Source organism: Cryptomeria japonica, chromosome 2, assembly GCF_030272615.1.
Source record: "Cryptomeria japonica chromosome 2, Sugi_1.0, whole genome shotgun sequence".
Taxonomy (NCBI): domain Eukaryota; kingdom Viridiplantae; phylum Streptophyta; class Pinopsida; order Cupressales; family Cupressaceae; genus Cryptomeria; species Cryptomeria japonica.
This window is the reverse complement of record NC_081406.1, coordinates 171,903,121-171,922,050: the sequence shown is the minus strand read 5'-3', so window position 1 is coordinate 171,922,050 and position 18,930 is coordinate 171,903,121. Positions and strand designations below refer to the sequence as shown.

The 18,930-nt window shown below is 37.1% G+C and overlaps 1 protein-coding gene across 2 annotated transcripts in view; it reads right to left on the bottom strand.

Moving 5' to 3' along the window:
• Positions 1 to 14,627, bottom strand: part of LOC131065936 (uncharacterized) — a 94,280-nt gene extending 79,653 nt beyond the window's left edge. The window contains exons 1-2 of one of the 2 annotated variants that reach the window (XM_058000536.2): positions 14,382 to 14,627; positions 14,176 to 14,271 (exon numbers count right to left, since the gene is read on the bottom strand). In XM_058000536.2, the coding sequence (XP_057856519.1) occupies positions 14,176 to 14,271; positions 14,382 to 14,441 (156 nt within the window). In that variant the 5' untranslated portion in view covers positions 14,442 to 14,627. The remainder of the gene's footprint in view (positions 1 to 14,175; positions 14,272 to 14,381) is intronic. The other variant, XM_058000535.2, reaches the window with a different exon arrangement.
• Between the last annotated feature and the right edge of the window lie 4,303 nt (positions 14,628 to 18,930).

Sequence of the window (18,930 nt, the reverse complement as noted above, 5' to 3'; positions counted from 1 at the left end):
AGGGGTTGCACCTCAAACTTCTCTCTCACAGAGAAGAATGCATTAACATACATCTCAAGAAGTCACTGATGCTGAGACTCCCTCTCAGCAAAGGCTTCATTCTCCACGACTCCAAGCTTGTCTCAAAAATGCACAAACTTCACTTTGGCAAAGAGGCTTGGTGAGAATGTCAGTCGTTTGTTCCTCAATACAAATGTATTTCAACTGAACAGCATTCCTCTGTACCATATCTCTGATGTAGTGGTACTGGATCTCAACATACTTAGTTTTGTCATGGAATACTGGATTCAATGAAAACTTCACACAACTTTGGTTATCACAATGAATAGTGGTAGGCTCCAAGGATTGTCCAAAAAATCTTGCAATGAGCTTCTGAAGCCATATTACTTCACAAGTTGCCACACATGCTGCAATGTATTTTGCCTTTGTGGTGCTCAATGCCACTGAAGATTGCTTCCTGCTACACCAAGAAATCATAGCAGATCCCAAACTGAAGCAACAACCAAAGGTGCTCTTCCAATCAGTAACAGTCCCTGCCCAATCAGAATCAAAATAGCCTTCTAGATTCAGGTCCACACTGGAAGAATATTTCAAGCCATATCCAACTGTGCCACACAAGTATCTCAAGATATGCTTGGCTACAACTAGATGTATCTGTCTTGGTTCACACATGAACTGACTAAGTGCACTCACTGCATAGCAGATATTTGGTCTAGTGTTGACTAGATACATCAAGGATCCACTCAACTACCTGTACATAGTAGGATCCACAAGATCTGAACTAGCTGCAGCTTCCCTCAAATTTCTTCAAGTTCATTTCCATCGGTGTAAACATAGACTTGCAATCTAACATTCCAAATCTCTTCAAGATGTCAATGGTGTATTTTCCTTGACTCGGGATAATCTCATCAAGCATCTGCCATACTTCCAAACCTACTTCCAAACCTAGAAAGAAATGCATGAGTCCTAGGTCCTTCATCTCAAATTCTGAAGTCAACTCCTTCTTGCATCTAAGGATGAGATGATCTTCCCCAGTAACAAATAGGTCATCAACATATAGCATCAAGATCAACATTTCACCATTGAATACCTTGAAATAAAGATACGGATCAGCATCAATCTTGCAAAAACCCAAACCCACTAAGTATCTGTCAATTCTTTCATACCGTGCATGAGGAGCTTGCTTAAGACCATATAAAGTTTTCTTGAATTTGCATACATGAAACTCTTTCCCATGAACCACGAAGCCTCAAGTTGCTCAATGTGGACCTCTTCCTCAATCACACCATTGAGAAAAGTTGGTCTTTACATCTTCCATATCTTAGTTGTTGCAATGGCAATGATGGTCCTGATAGAAGTATAGCGAGCGACAGGAGCAAATGTTTCTTCGTAGTATATTCCTTGTTTTTGAGAGAAACCACGAGTCACAAATCTAGACTTGTATTTCTCAATTCTTCCATCAGCTACATGCTTAATCTTGTACAGCCGCTTGGAAGATACAACTAACTTCCCCTCAGGTCTAGGAACCATATCCCAAACATCATTCTTAATAATGGATTGATGCTCTTCATCCATTGCATCTTTCCATACTTGTTGTTTTGAGGCTTCCTCAACACTAGAAGGTTCAGTCTCAATAAGATTACACATCAATGCAACATAGCTAGAGAATCTTTGTGGTCTTTTACTTTCTCTAAATGTGCCTCTAGGAGCTGCAAACTGTTATGCCTCCTGCATAGTGTTTCTTGCCCAAAGAGGTCTCTTCCGGTTCACAACAATATCTCTAGGCCCATCAGTAGGATCTAAAGGTTCAATTGGATCATCATTGGCTACAAGTTCAATGGACTCCCTCTAAATCTCAGTAGTATGATCAATGTCCATGTCTTGAGGAGTCTCATGATTTTCATCATCTATCTCCATGCAAGACCAGTTAGATTTTCTGAATGCAACATCTTCCTCAAATGTAACATCTCTGCTCACTTCTATTTGCTTCTAACCAAGAATGTAAATATGGTAGGCTTTAGAGGTTTCACTGTAGCCCACAAAAATTCCTCTCTTGCCAGAAAGTTCCAACTTGGCTCTTTTGTCTTTGGGTATATGAACATACACTAGACAACCAAAGATCCTCAAGTGACTTACATCAGGCTTAATCCTTGAAAAGGCTTCTTCTGGAGTCATATTCTGCAACATCCAGTGAGGACATTTGTTCCGAACATACACTGTTACTCTAGAAGCTTCTGCCCAAATAAAGGTTCGAAGGCCTTGATCATGGATCATGGCTTTTGCATCTTCGACAATAAATATGTTCCTTCTTTCTGCAACCCCATTTTGCTGAGGGTTGTAAGGGACACAAAACTTCCTCTTGATCCCTGCCTCAATACAGAAATCACGAAAGCTACCAAAGGTGTACTCACCTCCATTATCAGGCCTTAAAACTTTAAATCTTTTCCCAGATAAGTTTTCTACTTGAGCTTTAAACTCTTTAAATCTACCTAGGACTTCATCAGACTCTTTAGACCTTAAGAAATAAATCCAAGTCTTCCTAGAGTAGTCATCTATGAAAGTTACATAATACAAAAATCCACTTAGGGATGAAATTGACATTGGACAATATAAATCTGAATGTACAAGATCTAGAACTTCTTTAGACCTACTTTCACTACTATGAAATGGACTCTTAATATTTTTACCCATAGCACAACCTTTACAAGTACCATCATGTACATGACTGAGTTTAGGAATACCTTTAACCATCTTCTCCAATGATGGAAGAGCCCTGAAATGTAGATGCCCAAGTCTTCTATGCCATAGTTCGTTGGAACGGGAAGAATCATGTAGAAGAGCTTGAACAAGATGAGTGGAGAGCTTATACAAACTCTCATGACGATTCCCAATCACACGAGCAGTCTTGATGCTAGAGTTCTTTGGCCATGCAAGAACTCTCCCTTTTGAAAATGCAATTTGATAACCCTTATCCTCCAAGGCTAAAATAGACACATGATTTCTCTTGATTCCCGACACGAATAAGACATCACTTAGGTGAAGAGAGACTCCAGATTCTAGGTTGAGTGATGTAGTACCAAATCCTCTTACAGAATAGCGTGCATCATCTCCAATGATCACTTGGAGATTAGACTCCTTCTCCACCAAATCTGAAAGATGCTCCCGATAGCCGATGATGTGTCTAGAAGCTCAACTATCAATCAGCCAAGCATTACTATCTGTAGGAACATTGCTTGATAAGGCAGATATGAAGAGGAATCCATTAGAGTTATCTTCAGATTCCTTCTGAATCGAGACTTCATTAATGTTTGTCATTTGTTGCTTAGGCCTTGTCAAACAGTCCCTTGCATAGTGACCAAACTTGTCACACCTAAAGCACTAGATGCGAGAGAGATCTTTCTTCTTCTTCTTTGAATCAAGTGTGGAATCTGATCTCTGATCTCTATTCCTTTTGAAGTTGCTCTTCTTCCAATTCCTTCCTTTCTTGGTAGATTGGGTGGAAAGAACATGAGTGTCATCATTTTAAGAACCTTTGACAATTCCCCTAGCCGCCAATCTTGATTCTTCTTGAATGCAATCCGCACAAAGACAATCAAACTTAGGCAATTTGGATCTTCCACTTATACTTTGAATAAATGGCTCCCATGAATGAGGAAGGCCATTCAATGCCAACATGACAAGGTCTTTATCAATCACTAGATCCCCAATAGCACTTAGTTGATCCCTCAGTTCTAAAATCTTCATGAAGAATGACATGACAAATTCTCCTTTTGCCATCTTTACTTGATGAAGTTGTTGCCTCAATGCAAGAGCCCTACTTGTGTTGTTAATCTCATATAGACCTTCCAAGGTCTTGAACATATCTCTCGCAGTTGTCATCTTGGAGATGAGAGGCACTAAGTGATCCCTCACAAAGTCGATCAATATCTTCTTTGCTTTTATGGCATTCTTCTTGAATTAAAGTTTCTCCTCTTGATCTTCTGCCTGGGATAAGTCTTTATCCTCCACAAACTAAAGAAGATCATTTTCTTCAAGTGCAATAAGTACTCTAAACTTCCATGAGATGAAGTTTGATGCGCCTTCCAACCTATCCTCAACTTTAAGACAGTTCACCATTTTCGAGGCTTTGAAGTTTCTCCTTGAAGGTGAGAGATGAGAGAAAACTTCTTAGTTGTGGAAAAATCTGATCACGATCTTACTTCACCGTGGCTCTCATACCATGTTAAATTATGTGATCAGATTAGATAGATAGAAAATCAAACACAATTGCACAGAATGTACCCTGGGAAAACCTTCCTCTTGAAGGTGGAAAACCCAGCAATGAAGTATGTCTTTATTATCTCAACTATGTCAAGTGACTTTACAAAGAATTTGTTTCACACTTGAAGCTATATATGAATGGCAAAAATCCACAATAGAGAATATACAATCTGCTATGAAAATCGGTCTTCTTTAGTTGATTCACAAACTGTTGTAGATAGTCTTCTATCTGCTGTAGATATATATCAACGGACTGCTGAGTGAATGATGTGAACTGCTGTAGGATGTATGTACTTCGATCTACAATAGAAGGAACACAATCTGCTTGATGATTGATTCGAATTGCTGAAGATGATCGAACGAATGGATCTATATACCCACCACGACTTGATCAACCAACACGACTTATATCAAAAGCCGACTTCTTATTTAATCAACACGTCTTTTTGTTAGCGATTAATTATATCATAATAAACACATCTTATTATTCAAGAGTGGCGGGATAGATATAAATGCAAATAAAAGTTACAAAGTCGGTAAGGATCATCTTAAATCGGACTTTGTAAATGTGTAAGGCCGATAGGCCATTCACACATTTTCCATTTGCTATGTTGGCCTGAAGGATCCGACCATAGCTATCGCATTAACACCTTTGCATATTCAATTACAACCTCGTTGTACCCTAACCTTTCCACTACCATATAGCATTTTGCCATCAATATAGGTCATAGCTTTGGACCACCTTCATCCTCAGAGTAAACTTGGGCCATTCTACCTCTTGTTTGTCACTTTCTTCACTACTGGATCTATATCCAATTCATGGCTTATGTAGCCCCTCCTTTTGCCGAAATAGGGAGCACGCATTATCCTAGAGCCCTCATAAAGTCTTATCTTTGTAGCCAATGGGCCAAATAGACAAGTTGTTAAATATGGATCTATTCTTGCTATGGTGACTCCTTCAACCTTCTTGGCGATAGGTCACTCTTCCAGTATTGCTCCAGACTCACTGATGGGTTCCTCAATACAAGTTGTCGAATCCACCATGTTGATTGCGATTTGAGTCTTGTTGTGACCTTTTCACACATCGCCCCATGGCTAATGGGGACCCCCTCTTTTCCTGCTTTCCGCATTGTTTGGGTTAGGGTTTTGGCAGCTTAGTGGGCAATTTTGAGTTTCTAGTGCCGGAGTCTCAGAGTTTTGATCATGCCTAGTGTCGTTTAGGGTTTATTTGAAGTTATAGGATCAAGCACGTAAAGTTGAGATTTTAAGTGATCCTAATTTTGTCTAAGTATAAACCTTCTGAGCGTTAACGTGTTTTTGAACATCCACGTCAGTGATTTTAAAGTGCTAAGGTGTTTCAGGACCTTTTGGAGTTGTTTTCTTGCTCCCAGGGAGTTATTCAAGTTGATTTTGCACTTTATCCCAATAGGTTTCCTTTATTTTCGCTCAAATTTTTGATAAATTTGCCAAGTCCAGTTGAGTTTTACTGAGTTTTGAAGTTTCCTAGTGATTTTGAGTGGAAAAATCATCATTTTCTGGATGAAAATCCATATTCTAAGGGTTTAAAGGTCAAAATTTCATACTAGAGGTGCTTTTCCCCTCATATTCCTGACTAGTCATGATTTTCCCCCACTCAAAATCCAAAATGGACATGGATTTCCCCTAAAATCCAGACTTGCCCCATTTTTCCACCATTGAGAATCCATCCTAGGGTCGATTTTCCCCAAGATGCTATAATTTTGACTAAGTGTTAGGATTTTGTCCTGACTACCCTCGTTTTTCCATTGGGAGTATGGATAAGGTTGTGGATGACGTTTGTGATGATTCCACACCTGGGTCGATTTTCCACCAAGCCTTTTTGTGACAAGATTTTGAGGATTTTTGTGCAGATATTCATTCCAAACCCTAGGCGATTTTCCACTACGAGTGATTTTAATATTTTTGTGTCCGGATCAATGTCCAGACTAGGGTCGATTTTCCACCAGGGGCATTTTTGTGTTGAATGACGAAGTTTTAAGTGGAATTTTCATTCCAGACTGAGATCGATTTTCCCCTAGACCCAAATTTTGTGCACATTGATGAATTTTGAATCTTGATAGGGATTTTTATCCCTACTGGGATCGATTTTCCCTTAAGGGGATAATTTTGACAATTTTTTAATGATTTTAATGGGATTTATTTTTTATCCCTACTTAAATCGATTTTCCCCAAATGGCCATTTTTAATTTAAATTTTGAAATATTTTAATAAAATGAACCTCATTTAATTGTTTTTTAATGAAAGGCAATGATTATTTAAAAAATAAAAAACAATTAATAAATGATTTGCAATGAACATTTAATGATTTTAACCTTCTAGAAGCAAATCAATTTTGCAAGGCAAGTATAAGAGCAAGTTTTTTATCCCACATTGGTTGTATAGTGAAAGTTGATGGTGAAAGCAAGTTTAAAAGGAGAGATCCCAGCATTATTTTATTATTATATTTGCCAAGTGTATGCATGCAAAGGCGATTTTTCCTCTAGCTGACGGTTTTTGGTGAAGTGTCCAAGTGACACATTGAATTGAAGATTGATTTTATTGCCATTTTTCCTCCATTTCTAGCCTAGCGATTTTTTGGTGGCTGCCATTGGAGTATATTTGCCACGATTTTTGGAGGGATATCGATTTTTGGAGAGTTGGTGATTTTTGTGAAGGAAGGCGATTTTGTGTTTGGGAGATTTTCACCTCCAATTTTAGTGATTTTTCCTCCTTGGGTGATGCTGCCATTATTGTGAGCTTGCTGATTGATGTTTTCAGACCTGAGTTTTGCCTCCATTGCTAAGATCTTACACCTTCATGCTGGCTGGAAAATCCATTTTCAGACCTACGTTGCATTTTCAGTTCATTTGTGCCTTAGGCGATTTTGCCTATAGGCTGATTGGGATCACTTTCAGTCCATTTTCAGAGTTATTCAGAACTGTTGCAGGTCTGCAAATTTCATTGGTTGGCTGCTGTCCTCAGTAAATTTTCATTTCCAGCCACCTGTCACTTTTGGCGATTTTGCTTGGAGCTCATTTGTTACTCATTTTTTGATCATTTCCAGGGATTTTAATCACTTTTCCAAAGTGCTGGCAAGTCTGAAGCAATACATTTTCAGACTTGTCCTTAGAAGATTAAACTTTTACCAGTCATACCTACATTCCTGGATATGATTGCTTTCGTCATCAAAACTGATTTTCATCAAGTTTGTGCATATTTGGGTAACTGCAACATGTTTTTAGAGATTAATTTGTAAGTTGCAGGTTGTCTTCAGATTTGCTGGCAGCCATTGTTGACTTCGGAAGGTGTCTTCAAACATGATTTTGTGTCTTTTTCTTAGTCATTGTTGATCCGGTATACTCCTTTGCACTCTAATTTGAGCATAATTTCTAGGTATAAGGAGGTGTTTTCAGACTTTGGTCTGAAAATTATTGATTTTAATGAATTTCATGAGGATTTCATGCCCTAACCTTGTCACATTTTGTATTCAATTGTTGAAATCTATCAAGAGTGTGGATTATTTTCCTGATTTCCATATAAAAATTAGTCTAAATCATTAAGAAGTCAGGAATTTTGTCTAGAATATTATATTTTCCTAAGTTCTAACTTCAAGTTTCGTACAAGTGCGATGTCGAAGTCTAGACTCAAAGAAAGGAGAGAACAACAGAAGATACTTGAGACTGGATTCTATCAAGAATCCAAGATGTCATCTAGATGGAAGGAGATTACAAACACGAACATGAACCAGATGCGAAAGCGGATGTTCGGAATTGGGAGCCAGATTCCTTCCCCAACCTATGCGAACAATATGAAGAGTGGCATTTATCAGGCCGCTGGATTTCCGCAATCCATATAGTGCAATGAGCTTATCCTGGAGTGTGCACGATGTTATGATCCTCGCTCCCGAATGATCAAGACTCCTAAGGGTGCCATCGTTGCCTACCTTGCTGAGGATGCGATTGCTGAGGTGTTTGGAATTCCACGTGGAGCAGACATGAAGGATATAACCAAGAATGAATATGAAGACCGATGCAAGAAGAAGATGGATGCGTGCAAGACCATGGTGAATAAGGAGTGGATGATTGAGCCTAGAACTCATCATTCCAAGGCTCCCAAAACACTCATGTGCACAGACTTCAAATAGGAATATAGTGATTTAGTATTCCTGCTTAACCGAGTGATGGGGATGCCATAGGGTGCAATATACGATGGATGGATGTTCTATTTCATCCAGGATTGTCTAAAAGGAACATTGATAAATTGGTCTAGAATCATAAGTGACAATCTGGACTTTCAGTTGAGGAATGTGGAGCGGTCCAAGTCATTCGCCATGACTTCCTACTTGGTGTACCTGCTTGCACGGTTTGTTACATACAAAGGATTGATATGCAAAGGTGAAGTCAGGAATGGACAAGGACAATTCAAGAGTTATGAGTGCTATCCACAGCTAAACATGTATAGAATTGAAAATTATAAGAGAGTGAATGATGTATTCAGAATGTATATCACACGAATGCTGCAAGGTGGAGTCCACAAGAGGTTATCCAAGGAGGCAACGGAGCTGATAGAGAAATATGGATCGTGGTATATTCAGTTTCCCACTTTCAAATACCTTAGGATTCATGGATTTCAATCCGAACCCTACAAGCTTCCTAGGTATCCTTCCGACAAAATGATCTTGTTGGAAGTGGTGAGACAGCTTCTGGAGTTTGATTCTATTCAGAAAGAGAAGCACAGGACAGGCATGACATTTCATATTTCAGTTGCAAAAACATTGGAGGTTTGCCAGTCCGCCCTAGCCGCCAACACTGTGAGCAAGGAGCTTGCAATCTATCGATTTGCGACATATAAGAGAAGAGAAAAGTTTGATCCAGATAAGAAAGTTGGAAGGATCGGGGGAGAAAAGTTCATCCACAAGGTAGACATAGAAGATTATTGGGCCAACCTGATGGACGAGCAGGCAGTGAAGAGAAGAATTTGGTCCAGAATGTTAGTGGATTTCATGAGGGACTTTCCTCGTTCCTAATCAGGTGTTAGATGGCAAGGATCATACGCATCCACAGTATGAAAATGAAATGAAGAGGGCGATCTTATTGCCTAATTGGTCAGAGTTAGTAGAAATAGATTTGAATGTATTGATGAGAGAGGTCTTGAGTTTCTCCCGAGCATGGGTAGATATTTAGATGAATAAGTTAGTTGATATGGGTGTCTCCTTCACTTATGAAAAGATGAAACAGGAGGAATCCGCTTCCGAGGATGATCAGAGGACTATCAGTGATGTTGGATTCATGCGGACGAGGAGAGTCAAGCTCCCAAGAGAAGGAAGAACACACCAGGAGAAGTCAAGGCTTAAGGGAAAAAGATTGAAGAGGTCAAGAAGAAGAAACAAAAGACTACCATTCCTTCACCTATCATTCATTCACCACCTCTCAATGTCTCATCAATTAAGGAAGTTGAAATGGCTAAACAAAACAAGGGGACTGAGCAATGTTCCAACACAGTGATACTACCAGAGAATATTCAGGATTTACACGCCACAGCCACATCTGCTCCACCTAATGAGGATGATGATCAGTCGGGATCCCCTACTGTCCTTTTGGAGGTTAGTTTGGGAAAAGATGTATATGATTTGACTAGGAATAATCCCGATGATGATGATGTTATCTCAGCATTGAGAGGGCTTGATCAAGAGATGTGTCTCGATGATGGTATAGAGATGGCCACTATTCCTGATTGGCTGATGAAGAGTATGGAGAAAAGTAAGAAAATGATAGAGGTACAGCCTATTGATGACATTGATGACTACTTAGCTAGGAGCAATAAAGAGAAAGAGCCTAAGAGAGCTGAGATTTTGTCACACATAGCTAGAGATGAGACAGGAATGCGGATTGCGCAGGTGGTTGTTCCTATTGCAAGTTTGACGGCGCACATTGCTACTCCCATGGATTTCCAGATTACTTCAGATTCCCCTTGGTCGTACTACAAGAGAGCAGGAATTTCAGGAGGTTGGTGATAACCTTAGGGCAATCAATGCGAGGTTGGATAGAAAGATTGAAGAAAAGGAGAAGTACAAAGAAGAGAATATCAGACTTAAAGAGTACATTGTAGGGATAAGGCGTGAGAATCCCACCCTTATTTCCCCTATTGCAGTTGATCGTGGACTACATTCACACTATGAGGTAGCGAGAGATACACTCTCGGAGGTGGAGAAATGGATTGAAAGTACAAAGAAACAGGCAGATGATTTCCTTACTCAGTTTGTCCAGGCATTTGACAGGACAACGGGGCCCATGTTTAGAATCCAGTATTTGGAGGGAGTTTGGGAAGAATTCAGGCCTATTTAGGAGAAGACTATTCCATGCCTTAGAGCTTTGAAGAAGATTCCCGTGTCCACACTAATCAAGGAGAATGTTGTGCACAGTGGAGATAGATATGATTTCCATGGCCGGTATTGTTCATTGGCCATGAAGAAATCAACTTATGAGAGAACCCAGCTGAGTTGTACAGAGATGGAAGGATCAATTCATGATATTCAGTTGAAGATCGTTGCCTCAATTGAGGAGTTATTGGGTGTTGATGTTAGTGAGGCTAGTGGTTTACACTTAGCAGAATTAAGAGACAAGATGAAACTTATGTATTTTTGTCAATTGGACTCTTTGAAGAAGAGTCAGATAGATGATTTGGTCTCTTTGTTGATTCATGTCCATAATACGCAAAAGCTCATGCCAGATTGGGAGAACACTTTGGATGCTTGCTCGGATGCATTGGATGTGATTGATTTACAGCAGGATACCGTACCTAGCATTTCCATGGAGGAGTTAGATTTTGTATTGGCTAGATTCTTGGAGTATGCTAGGAGAGAGAGAGATGCAGGGAGGAATCTTCTAGAAGATTCTCTATTTGATGACTAGGTATCTTTCTATTGGGCCATATGTTGGTGGCACCATTTTTTATGTAAACCCTAATTAGGGCGATTCTAGGGTTTTGTTGGCATGATCTTGGCCCTTGATTTAGTCTTAATCTTGGCCATCCATTTTGTATGAGACTCTATATATACCTCATTGTCTCTCATTTGTAAAAGGGAGAGTTTTTGTAGAATTGTTGGTATATGTTGCAGCTATTTAAATATATATCATTGTTCGACTTGATGGTGATTTTGTCTTTCAAATGTTGTTCAATTCCTCCAAGTTAGATTAGAATTTTAGATTAGAATTTGTTATCATGTTTATTAGATTTAGTGGAAGATTTGTTGAATATATTTGTGTGGAATCCTTAATCCATACCACTAGCCTCTTGCCGTTGGTAAGTGTGCCTTGTGTGGTCAACTGGAAAATTAAGCAAGCTTAACTTCAATTATTATACATCCCTTGATATGCATCAACTTGGATGGTGTCAATGTTTGATGGTAATAATTTGAAAATCAATAAGTATACTTTAGACGATTGCACTAAGCTCATGTCAAAACCTGTTTGTGAGACCTTGCCTAGTTCGATTCCACTAAATTTGTTCATCATTTCCTATATTCTTAGGCTTAGAATAGATTTCCTGAGCATTAGTTAGTTTCAAATTGCTTATATGCAAGTTTTGTAAACAGCGCAGCTTGCTGCCAGTCTTTAAAATTAATTTGATTATTATTTGCATTCTACCCATCGAATGATCTCACCTTGCCCATTCCAGGGTGATCAGGAAGTGCTAGAATCTTTGCATACATATGGAAAATCCATAGTAGGCATGTGTTTCAGTACTTGCACATCCAAATAGTATAAATGAAGTAGATGGAAACCCATAAGTGTAACACGCATCATCAGTCTTATGTATGTTGATTTTAGAAGCAATTTGCCTTGGGCCAACACATGGGCAAGTATAAGATCTATGTTCAATAATTGTACAGTACAGTCTCCAGGCCAATTACAGATCATGGATGTATTGAGGGAAGTTCTTTTTTCAGCCTAGAGCATGTAAAGCTATTAAAGCCTACATAGTTGAGATAGAAGAAATCAGTTATGCAGAAATATACAAGTTACCCACAAAAACATCACTTATGTAGATATAGATCAGTTATACAAGGATCTATCAGTTATTAACTTATTTCTTTGGTGCGGCCATAAGATGCTATGTCAGTTTTATGTCAGCAATTATAATTTTGTTACCCATCAGTTACACTATAATAATTAGGAATATCAGATATAACAAATTGATCCTACAAGCCGTGAAAGGTAATTTAGCTTGGTTACAGGCCTTTCGGCTTGCAGGAGTTATTAAAGTCCTTTAGGCCTCAAGTCCAAATGTTGTTTGGGATCAGAAAACATTGAGCAAGAGCCTGTGGATGGCGGATCATGGCACCCATGCCTTCCCAGAAAAAATTCTTGTCATTTTATATATTACATAGAAATCATATTTGTATAATAAGAGAATTCTGTTTGATTTTCTTCGGATTTGGTGTGTACACCCTGTAATTCAGATCTCATCTTTCTTTCCTTTTTTTAAGGAAAAAAAATGGAATTTTTGTTTCACAACTTTAAACTTTTGCTGCAACGTTTCCTTTTATTATGGTTTTCAGCTTTTGATTCATTACAGAAGTTTACTTCTCTGGGATGGCTTGCTTCATTGAAGTTAATCATGGTGCTCATGCAACAGCCAGGAAGTGTACAAATTCCCATTGTTCCAACTCTGTCTGCAGGGTATAAGGAGCTCCCCTTGGAGAATGAAAAGAATCTTGGATGCTGCAAACCTTCCCGCTGACTTCACATATAGTCAATTCTAGCAAGCCTCTTGGCAATTATGGATTTTCTCAATTTCAGTTCATCTGTTTTTTATGGGCATTTTCAATCGGCTGACCCAAATGATAGGATATCGAAGTATGATATCCTGCTACAGCAGGCTGAGCCGGTTGCCCATCGTTGGCTTTTATTATTACTCTCTAAAAGCAGGTCACGTATCTGGTCTCATGGGTGGACTTCACACTGCTACTTTTTCCACTTGATATAAATATCTTATTTGAAGCTGACATATGTATTTATTTACCTGGAAAGAACAAAATTACATAAGGCTCATGCCAACAAGCCACCATATCCTGAATCTGTGAATATTATAGATAAAACTCAAATAGTCTGTTTCTTATAGTCAAATAGGTTTATGCAATCTAAATGAAATCAACCTGTGCGTAGTCATCTGTCCTATTGCCATTGTTCCTCCCCTTTTATTGAAATCAACACCCATATATCTTCATTTTAATATGTCCTGTTTAAAACTATCTGAGCATGGTTATATAGATCATTAGAGTGGGGGCAACATGCAATGAAGCCCTAGCAAAATGGCCATTATTAGATAAGCATGGCATCAGTTTTAATCCTCCAAGGGATAGTGGTATAATGGTGATGGAAAACACATCTCAGAGTGTGACCCACATTTAAACTTCACAATGTTATAAGGCAACCATAGCTCAAGTGGTCATGAGTCAAAAAGGGGAAATAGTCGTTTAAATGTAACCCATGTTAACCAATTTTAAGAATGTGGTCCAAGCACTGCATAAAGAGCATCCATGACCTCGTACAAGATTACAAAGCAAGAAAAGATGCAATAAAAACCCTTGGAATTGATTATGTGTAATGGCAATGAAGACATTCACACCAGCGTAAATCAAATTCAAATGCAATAAGAGGAATTCCCTACAATACAGATAGCAAGATTGTTATATAATCTGGCCCTTGTTTCCACCAATAAAGACAGCTCATATCCTCGCCTAACTAGCCAAATAAAAAAATTACAGTGAAACCCAAGTAGGATTAAACACTGCCCGGATGTGGATTAAATTAAAGGAATTACGATATAACACTAAAATTCCCTCGTAATACGAAACACTCTAATATAAGCAGATGATGAGTTCGCAGGGACTACCAAATTCTTGCCCTCGACAATAACTCGGTTTTGGGATCTGATTACTCTCTTAATTGTGCCGTTCTGACCCTTATCCTTCCCCGCCATTATCATGACCTGTAAATCCATACACTTAAAACGGTCATCACGTAAATTTTATTTGACAAAAACTAAAACAAAAAAATGTGCAATTCTTTTTTCAATTAAAACCGAAGAAAAATTTTCACATAGTCTCCTCTGAGAATCTTCCAGTTTTTAATGAGCTTTTCAGCAGCCTTCCAACCCATGGTATAATTTGTGTTATGCTGCTACAACTGGATCTCGGTTGGATTTATTCTACGCTGTGTATTTGTTCGGGCCGGGGTTTATGCGAGGTTTTTCAAAATCTGCAGAAAAGATGATTTAAGCCGTTGGCCACTTAAAGCGGTCACACGAGGAGCTCTAAGGGTTTGGAGAATACGCACATAAGCATTTCAGCTATATGAAAAAGGAAAATCACAACAAGTACACCAAGCATTTAATATATTTGTGTTCAAAGTTAGTGTGTCCATGTTTATGTTGGAATTATCTTATAAGTTGGCACATTTAAAGGAGAAATAAAACATTTTATAAAAAGAATTCTGGACAAATTAAGGGAGGTCTTATGGGGGAGCGGTTAATTTTGGAAGTTCATGTGGAGTGTCATGTAGATCAAAAATTAAAAAAATCTTGTTATTTTGGTAATTTAATCGTGGACATAAAAAATTGTTGTGATAAGTGTTCAACCAATCTATCATATGAACAACAAAAAGAGGTGGAGCAGGGTCATTTTGTGTTTGTTTTAAAGGCTAAACAATGGTGGGTCAAGGGGACTCAGTCCCTACATACTTATTGATTGGTATTGTTCATCAAGTCATGTGGCAAGTAGGCAAAATGCCATGAATTTTTTAAACTTGTTAACATTAAATGACTTTACCTCCTCTTTCCTTCTTGATCCACCACATTAACTAAGCATTCATTTCCATATACTTGTATGTGATGGCACCCACTTTGACACCTTTGAGCATTCAATGCTTCAATACCTCGCATTTATTGCTCACTGGCGCCCCACTACCAAGACTCCTCTTTCTAGAAACTATTGTTTCATTTGGCACCAACACATGATCTCTCTAGCTTTGTATTGGTCAAGGCTTATGTAGAAGAAATGGTCACCAATGTTGGGTCATTGTTTATTGATCATCTTCAACACCATCATCTACGCTAAGGTAAATGACCAACAATGTAATCACTTTTCCTTAATTCCCTTTTCATAATATATTTATTATTATCTATGATTTTTGATGTGTTTGGTGACTTTAACTTGTTTTTTGATTTTCTATTTTCAATGAAGAAATGAATGGTAGCTAATGATGGCTCATTACTTGTTGCTTGTCTTCCTAGCCATCATATGCATGTGTTTGGCTCAGGTGAGGATTCTACACCTCACTAAGGCAATGAACCAGCAACCCAATCACTTCTCTATCTATTCTTCTCTTTTTGTGTTATTCTAATTCACTTATCCTTGTTTTGAGGTGATGTTATTTTTCATTCTTATATGGTCATTAGTTGAAGGTTTCTCTAATTTTTTAGGTGCTTCTATGTAACAAATAATTTTGCCAACTATTTTTGGGGTATTTTGTCTCATCATATCACTAATGAAGTGGTTGAATTATATTTTTTTTTTTTTTTTGTGATTCTAAAATCTAGCATTCAAACTATTGAAGTAGTTAGAATTTCAAGGTGAATGTATGATGTTTTTTGCTTCTTTTACTTTCTACTAAATATATTTGAAACTTCAAAACTGGTGTTTGATGGTGTTTATCAGCAAAGACGTATTTTGTGTTTTGTGACACATTTATTCATTATGATAGTTATAATATTTTTATCAAAGCGTCATGGTGATCTACCTAGTATAAGTTATAATTATAAGTTTATAATTCTTTCAATTAGTTATTTTAAACTAACATTTTTTTGTGGAAATGGGTTATCAAAAGTTTTAGTCATTGTCAATAATAATGTAAAATTGTCTTTAATGTTCATTAGGGTATCTGCATATATTGTGTGTAACAATGTTTAAGATTCTTTTTTAAGTCCTTAGTAAGTTTAGGATTTATTTGCATCTATTCATAAAGTTATTAGGGTTTATTCATGATGTGATTAAGGTTTAGTTACAAGTCGATTGAGAAGTTTGTTTCATGTATTGTACTATTTGGCAACAACACTTGTACATGTGGTTTGCTTTAGTTATAAAATTAATTGATTGTATTTTATTGTCTTACCTATGCCTAATTATTTGGCTATTACAATGACAAGCATGGTCATGATGACAAAAATAATTGACAATTTTCTCATTTATATAAAAAGCACAAATTAGATCAAGTGAAATCTTCCAATGATGTTCTACTATCTAAAAATCTCTTTAAATTGCATATCATAACCTAGATCATCATTTTATGTACAAATATGTTCTCTACCTACAAAAATGGTATCCATGCTTTTATCATATTTTTAATATTGTTGAGATGGTACCTCTTCAATTGTATTAATACAAAATTATTCTTCCACCTAGGCATCTCACTTTGAAAGCTAAAACTCTACATTTCTTCAACACCCTCATTTTATTGTATTAAAATGCTTATGTTGATTAGATATCTCACTAGAAATGTTAGGATTTCAAATGTCATGGAATAGTTGTTGCCAAATATTTCAATTTTTTTCTTTAAAGACCCCACAAAAAGGGTGAATTTCATGGTTTACTTATTAATACATGTCTCTATATAATAATTTATGATTTAGGAGTTTTGATTTTTTCATATTTATTAATAGAAAATCATATTTTTACACTCTTCTTCTTAATTTACACCTTTTGATAACTTCGTCACTTTTTCAATTTTATTTTTAAGATGAAAACCATGTTTTATAATTTTCTATATTCTTTATTTTTTAACTTAATCACTTTTTTGTTTGAATTGAATTTTTCCACCTAATCAACATTATTTCAATTTTAAACATATGTGAAGTTGAATGTGCTCATTTTATGAAAGGGGAATGCATGTGCTTGAATTGTATTCTACGTAGAATATAACTTACACAATTGTGAAGATGAATCTACTTATTTTATGTAAGGGTTTTAGTGTTGGTTTTTTATTTTTCTATGTTAGTGGGTATTTATTTTTGTCTACACATATTATTTAAGCTTGCTTAGGTTATTAGGAGTGGTTAATATGAGGACATGTGGTGGAATACTTCAGCCACATGTGTAACTCTCTCCCTCACGTGGGTAGTTGAGTTATGCACCTTCTTTTGGCTTGTTGTGCCACCTCGCATAACCACTATTTTGTCAATTCTTAAGTGGGTTATGAGGTAGTTAGGTTTGTCACCCTCTTTTGGCTTTATGTGACAACTTTCACAACTCCTTTCATGTATTCATGTAAGAAGTTTATGTCACATGTTTTGGCATTTTACCAAGTAGGTAAAACCTCGCACTTTCTAAGGGGAGTAGGAGTTAATTCACCCCTTGGATCTATATGCTATTATTTTTATATATAATTAGCACTCTACTTTCACCTTCACTAGTTCAGTGATAGCTCCATGAGAGTATTGAGAGTCTTCTCAAAATTCTCTTTCTTTGTCTCTATTTTTCTCTCATTTTAGATTTATCTTCATTCAAATATTTTGATCTTCAATCATATGTTTCTTGGAGTTGCATTTGATCTATGACCAACATCAAATCTTGGCTTGGTTCTTGCTTCTCACAAAATATAACAAAGGGGCAATCTGTGCTTGTAATTTTTGTTTATTAAATTAGTCTTCTTTTTAGGTATGTATGAGTTCATGTTGGTATGATTAAAGGTGTTATAATGAATTAACACCCTACTTATATAAAATTTATCAACGTTCTTCATAGTAAATATTGATATGGAGGAAATGTGATCTTAGGCTAACGAGTGCATTAATCTAGAATCAATTCATTTTTTCATACAAATCACTAGAGGAGGTGTGAATGGTTTTGACTAAAATCCTCAAGGGAGAGCCAAGTTGTCTTAGACCCACACCTTATATGGTTTTCATGCATGTGTTGGTTGTGTGTGATTGATAAATTGTATGCAATGAACTAGGTCAAGGAAGGCTAAATTGAACAAGCTTACCAAAATGTATGAAATAAAAAACAAAAGTATAAAAGAAGAGGACATATTTGGAAGTGGAATGCTGAGAGAAATCTATGACTAAAATTGAGAGATGGTTGGGCAAGACAAAGGCATTGAGTGCTCAAATCCTGGACCTAAGAAGTGTAGAAGTTAGTACCAAAAATCAGGAATAGGAGGTTATTGGGTAACTATCCTCAAAAAATGAGGCAAAACCAGGAGGACACTAGTACCTAGCACTAGTATCTAATATTTTTTCATTGTTTGAAGTCTAAAACTATTCATCATAACCCATTTTGTCTATCTTTATCACTATCACAATTTGATACCCTCAAATATGCACATGCACACATAAAAGAGGGGGAAATGGTTCTGTCATATAGAGGCTTGCCTAATTCAAACCCTATTTTGGTGTTCCCACCTCCACAACAACCATGATGATGATGATAGAGTGTGTACTCTTAGGGGAGTAGGAGAAAATAACATAAATACTCGATTGATAAGGAAATCTTATGTATGAATCCCTTGTTGGAATACCACATAAGGTGTTGATGAGATACTACAACTGTTAATGTCCAACATAACAATAACAATAACAAATAAAATTACTTCA